At 41.1% G+C, this 6,725-nt stretch overlaps 1 protein-coding gene across 1 annotated transcript in view; it reads right to left on the bottom strand.

Annotated features, from left to right (window-relative positions):
- Positions 1–281: 281 nt before the first annotated feature.
- Positions 282–6,725, bottom strand: part of BNIP1 (BCL2 interacting protein 1) — a 28,286-nt gene continuing 21,842 nt past the window's right edge. The window contains exon 6 of the mRNA XM_056574848.1: positions 282–6,117. Coding sequence (XP_056430823.1) covers positions 5,924–6,117 — 194 coding nt within the window. The 3' untranslated portion in view covers positions 282–5,923. The remainder of the gene's footprint in view (positions 6,118–6,725) is intronic.

Below are 6,725 nucleotides of genomic sequence, written 5' to 3'. Positions count from 1 at the left end.
GGTAACAGGCTGGCATTATTTAGGCTGGGGAGGGCCAGTAACAATGGTCCTTGCCAACCCTGGTAACTTCAGGCTATTGCTGCTTGGTTGGTATCTGGCTGAGAATAAAATTACCGAGAACCCTATGCGTTTTTTTTTCATAAATACATTTTTAAAAATGCATAGGGTTCCCCATATTTTAATTCTCAGCCAGATACCAACCAAGCAGCAACAGCCTGACATTACTAGGGTGGGCGAGGACCATTGTTACTGGGACTCCTTAGCCTAAATAAGGCCAGTTTGTTACCACCTAGGCCCAGGAGCGCCATTTTTGACACTCCAGGTCTGTTGGTGCCGACTCTTCCCAGTACCCCTGTGGCGGTGGGTACCAGGATAATATTTGGGGGTTAGCGCTAGCTCTTTTTGGTCCTAATGCTAAGCCCCGGCTTAGTAATGGATTCCGTCAATAAGACAGCTTCCACTTGTAAGCCGGAAAATTCAATTGACCCCTTAAGGACCATGGGTTTTTCCATTTTTGCACTTTCATTTTTTCCTCATCACCTTCTAACGCTTTCAATTTTGCACCTACAGATATTTTTTGCACCACCAATTGTACCTTGTAATGACATCAATCATTTGATTCAAACAAAATTTACGGTGAACACAGAAAAAAAATATTTGTGGGGCAAAATTGGGAAAAACATTTTTGTGGGCTTCCATTTCTACGCAGTGCACTTTTCAGTAAAAATTACACCATATGTTTATTCTGTAGGTCCATACGGTTACAATGATACCTAATTTATAAAGGTTTTCTTTATTTTACTACTTAAAAAAGTACAACTACATGCACCAAAATTTGCATGTTTAAAATTGTCCTCTTCTGACCCCTACAACTATATTTTTCGGTTTACAGGGTGGTGGGAGGCCCCATTTTTTGCACCGCGATCTGAATTTTTTTAAATCAGTACCATGATTGTTTTGATCTGACTTTTTGATCACTTTTTATACTTTTTATTAGGGTATACAAAGTGACCAAAAATATGCAATTTTGGACTTTGAATTTTTTTTTATGTGTACGCCCTTGACCATGCGGGTTAATTAACCTTATATTTTTTATAGTTCAGACATTTACGCATGCAGTGATACCACATGTTTATATTTATTATATGGAATTTGGGAAAAGAGGGGTGATTTGAACTTTTAATAAGGAAGGGGTTTATGTGTGTGTTTTTAAACTTTTTTTTTTATTAATTTTTTTTTTTTTTTTTTTTACACTTTTAGTCCCCTTAGGGGACTTTTAGAAGGAATCATTAGATTCCTCATACAGATGAATGTGGTTCCATGGAACCACATTGATCCGTGTGCTCTGCGTTCGATTGATAAAGCCTGGTCCTGCCAGGCTTTATCATTGTCAGAGCCACAGCCAGCACAGGATGGAGGTAAGCCCTCCGGCTACCTCAGCAGTGGATCGCCCTCCGCCATCGCGCTGCGGGGGAACGATCCACCCCATTGGACCACCAGGGAGCAGTTAAAGGTACCTTTAGATGCCACTGTCAGCGGCCATATAAAGGGTTAATAGCTGGCCACGGCATGTCGGCTATTAACTCCGGCCCTTAGCTAGAAGAATCAGCTGGGGGCCGGCCGGTATGACACGGGCTCGTTAAGGGGTTAAAAAAACACGACAGTGGAAAAATTATTTTATTTTAAAAAACACTCCCCCACAGCCCTTGTTAGCCATTTTATTAAAAGAAGACATTCCAGTTCATCCACAGTAGTCCACCAAATCCACTGTAATCCTCTGCATACACAAATTTGAAACAAGAAGGAAAAATAACACAAAAAATGGGTTAGGACATTTTTGGCGCTCTCCGCTGGGGAGAGCGCCCATAGTGCAATGTCTTCCCAAACAGAGAGCCTCCAATTGTTGTAAAACTACAACTCCCAGCATCGGCATGCTGGAAGTTGTAGTTTAGCAACAGCTGGAGCTTCCCTGTCTGGGAAGACACTGGCAGAAGGGTCTGTTCACATTATACAAAACATACAATGTGAACAGAGCCTCACACCCTTACCAGCCTGGCTCCCGTATGTAGCTCCACCCCCTAATGATGTCATCACTAGGAGCTACACAGACCCGACAGGGAGGGAGGTAAGTGGACCTCGTGTTTTTATACAGTATATACAGCTATCTATAGACAAAATTGGCTGTTTCCACACACCAGAAAAAAACGCCAGAAAAACTGCCAAAACACAGGAAAAAGCTGTGGCAAAAAAATTATAATAAAACAAGTGGAAACTTAGCCTTACAGTCATACACTGAAGTATGGGCAGTACTGCACAGCTCAGTGACACTATCATAGCATGCCACTGTACCCACAAGTCAGTTTGCACACTTTTTGCTAGATTTGTCAGTGCTAAGTGCAATTACTGTAAGGCCTCTTTCACACTATTGTTGGCACATGGTAGTGTGACAGCCATCGGGTAAAAAAGCAGGAGAAAAAATACAGCTTGCGCCATCTTTTTCTCCTGCTACTCCCGCTGAAAAACAGCAGCGCCCGACAGACCCAATCAGGAGCCACTGTTGCCTGTTGCACCCCGTCAAAATGAGGGCCATCAAGCTCCAAAAAAAACGGCAGTGTGAAAGACGCCTAACATTGAAGCATCTAGGAGGAACAACATCTAAACCACAAAGCAGCAGACTACACAACCTGACACAGCAGGCAGCTATGTGCTGAGAAGCATCATTGGCTTTCCTCAAGCCACAAACTGAAATATATGCCATGTATGAGCTGGTGTAGATTTTGCTACACTTTATGCCAATGCCTGGCAGCAAGTATAATAAATGTGTGAGGCTGCGGGAGGCCCTGCTTCCTGCCACTATGCCCCGCCTACTTTTAACCCCTTAAGGACGCGGGACGTAAATGTACGTCCTGGTGAGGTGGTACTTAACGCACCAGGACGTACATTTACGTCCTGTGCATAACCGCGGGCATCGGAGCGATGCCCGTGTCATGTGCGGCTGATCCCGGCTGCTGATCGCAGCCAGGGACCCGCCGGCAATGGCCGACGCCCGCGATCTCGCGGGCGTCCGCCATTAACCCCTCAGGTGCCGGGATCAATACAGATCCCGGCATCTGCGGCAGTGCGCGATTTGAATGAATGATCGGATCGCCCGCAGCGCTGCTGCGGGGATCCGATCATTCAGAACGCCGCACGGAGGTCCCCTCTCCTTCCTCCGTCCGGCTCCCGGCGTCTCCTGCTCTGGTCTGTGATCGAGCAGACCAGAGCAGGAGATGACCGATAATACTGATCTGTTCTATGTCCTATACATAGAACAGATCAGTATTAGCAATCATGGTATTGCTATGAATAGTCCCCTATGGGGACTATTCAAGTGTAAAAAAATTTAAAAGTAAAAAAAAAGTGAAAAATCCCCTCCCCCAATAAAAAAGTAAAACGTCCGTTTTTTCCTATTTTACCCCCAAAAAGCGTAAAAATTTATTTTATAGACATATTTGGTATCGCCGCGTGCGTAAATGTCCGAACTATTAAAATAAAATGTTAATGATCCTGTACGGTGAACGGCGTGAACGAAAAAAAAAAGTTCTAAATTCCTACTTTTTTAATACATTTTATTAAAAAAAAAATTATAAATTTTTTTTTAAGTTTTTTATATGCAAATGTGGTATCAAAAAAAGTGCAGATCATGGTGCAAAAAATGAGCCCCCATACCGCCGCTTATAAGGAAAAATAAAAAAGTTAGAGGTCATCAAAATAAAGGGATTATAAACGTACTAATTTGGTTAAAAAGTTTGTGATTTTTTTTAAGCACAACAATAATAGAAAAGTATGTAATAATGGGTATCATTTTAATCGTATTGACCCTCAGAATAAAGAACACATGTCATTTTTACCATAAATTGTACGGCGTGAAAACAAAACCTTCCAAAATTAGCAAAATTGCGTTTTTCGTTTAAATTTCCCCACAAAAATAGTGTTTTTGGTTGCGCCATACATTTTATGATATAATGAGTGATGTCATTACAAAGGACAACTGGTCGCGCAAAAAACAAGCCCTCATACTAGTCTGTGGATGAAAATAGAAAAGAGTTATGATTTTTAGAAGGCGAGGAGGAAAAAATGAAAACGTAAAAATGTAATTGTCTGAGTCCTTAAGGCCAAAATGGGCTGAGTCCTTAAGGGGTTAAACTGGGGTTGGTTGTGTGAACATGGCAAAAAGTCGCTAATTTGTGTAAATTTCCCCATTGTGTTTTAGAAACAAATAGTGGTTAACAAACTACTGCACTATTGTTAGGCAACAGATTATCACTAAAATTAAATTAAAATCACAATTTTTCTCATCTGCCGGCTTCATATCTAATTTAAAATGACCCCGAGCTTGTGGGAGAATCCTAGCCTCTATAATGGCTCCCATACCCTGCACACACACACAGAAAAGGGGATCATGCTTCCCTATGTCTCAATAGCACACACTCAGATACAGCAGCAGCATGGAGTACATTATAGAGCAGTACTGAGCAGTGTAACATAACAGTTACTAGAGCTTTCAGCAGCTTTACTCTCTATCCCTCAATTATGGACTTACATGGACAGCATGAAACCTGATTCTTCAATGAGATGATCCATCTTGACTGACAAGAGGGGGGGGGGGGGGGGGGGACTAATAAAGAGAAATTTTTCACTAAAAAAGTTGACTTGAACTATTCATTTACACAAAGTTTGTTGAATGGTTTCAGATTGTTTAACATAATTCATACTACTGTAAGCAAAATGACACTCTTATGCGTCTTTCACATTTATGTCAGTTGTGTTTTTAGCTGTGTTGTTTTAGTGTTGTAAAACATCTTCATGCGTATTGACAGTGTTCTCTTGCATACAGAACCAAAATGAACTAATAGAAAAGTAAATGTATTAGATAGATCCTTTTTTACCCTTCTTCCCTCCTGCAGGAAACATACAACTTAGCACGCTATACATCAGCTCTATCAGTGTCTGTATAAGTAAACAAGGCTCACAGAATCTATATCTTTTCTGTCAGTTTTCTATAGCAGGAGTTTGCAAAAAAAAGTACACACCAGGAAATCTTATCCAAATCTTATCCATTTCTAGGTTTAGTGCCCCTTTAAATGGGTACTCCTCTGGAAAACATATATATATATTTTTTTTTTAAATCAACTGGTGCCAGAAAGTTAAACAGATTTGTAAATTACTTCTAATTAAAAATCTTAAGCCTTTCAGTACTTATCAGCTGCTGTATAATACAGAGGAAGGTTTTTTCTTTTTGAAGTTCCTTTCAGTCTGACCACAGTGCTCTCTGCTGACACCTCTGTCCATGTCAGGAACTGTCCGGATCAGGATAGGTTTGCTATGGGGATTTTCTCCCACTCTGGACAGTTCCTAAAATGGACAGAGGTGTCAGCAGAGAGCACTGTGGTCAGACAGAAAGAACATTCAAAAATAACTTCCCCTGGAACAGCTGATAAGTAATGGAAGGATTGAGATTTTTTCATAGAAGTCATTTACAAATCTGTTTAACTTTCTGGCAACAGTTGATTTAAAAAAATTATATTTTCCAGTAAAGTACCCCTTTAAGACATTGACAAACGTAAGAAGTTTTAAAACATGGGGAAACATCAGACAAAACAAAACCTACCTAAAATAATAAATGTCCCTAAAACAAGTCAATGTTTTATCGAATGTCAAAATAATTTTAGACAATATTATTTTTGAAAAAAAAACAAAGAAGCAAAAACCTGTGATGACTCCGTTTGTGCAGCAGGTATCTTTAAAGTAGACATGAATGAGCTGGGGCAGAGGTGAACGCACTGTTTTATGGCTTCTTCTGTTCATCCTCTGAACAAGTATCCAGACTTATACTAGCAACATCCAAATAAGGTCCTGGAAATAAGAAATCCCATAGCGGCTGCTAGAAAGGGAAAAGCCTTTTCTTTAGGATATAAAGTACAGTTGCTAAGAACAAGGCAAGTGCGAGGAATATGAGCAGCTTGTCTGTCAGTTCACGCCGATTATACTTGGTTATGAGTTTTCGCCCGAGCTGAATGGTTCCAGACATGGATTTGAACTCTTCATTGGCTTCTTGAATGGTCCTGGATGAGGTGGCTAAATAGATACAAAAAGGGATGTATACATTTCAACACAACATTGCAAGATGTAAGGGCATTAAAAGGAGTACTCCACTGGCCAACATTCGGAAGTACATGTTCCGAATGCTGTTTTTGCACTGTGGTGGTCAGCCACGCCCCTCGTGACAATAAGGTCACGCCCCCCCAATGCAAGTCTATGGGAGGGGGCGTGACAGCTGTCACCCCCCTCCCCATTGACTTGCATTGAGGGGGGGTGATCATAATGTTACGAGGGGGGCGTGGTTGACCACCACAGTGCGAAAACAGCGTTCGGAACATTTACTTCCGAACGCCGGCCAGTGGAGTACCCCTATAACTAAAACATTTTAATATATACATACATATACAGTCATGGCTGTAAATGTTGGAACCCCTGAAATTTTTCAAGAAAATAAAGTATTTCTCACAAAAAAGGATAGGATCAGCATAAGGTATTGAATATAAAATATCTTTAATGATTGCCCAATTTTTCAAACGCGTTTCGAGGCGTGCGCCTCTGTCAATGAACATAGGCTTCCTCTTTCTCCTCAGGCCGCTTTGTCCCTTCACAATCACATACAGCTCTACAGCTGTAGAGCTGTATGT

The sequence above is a fragment of the Hyla sarda genome, chromosome 4 (genome assembly GCF_029499605.1).
Source record: "Hyla sarda isolate aHylSar1 chromosome 4, aHylSar1.hap1, whole genome shotgun sequence".
NCBI classification, from domain to species: Eukaryota; Metazoa; Chordata; class Amphibia; order Anura; family Hylidae; genus Hyla; species Hyla sarda.
This window is presented reverse-complemented; position numbering and strand designations above follow the sequence as displayed.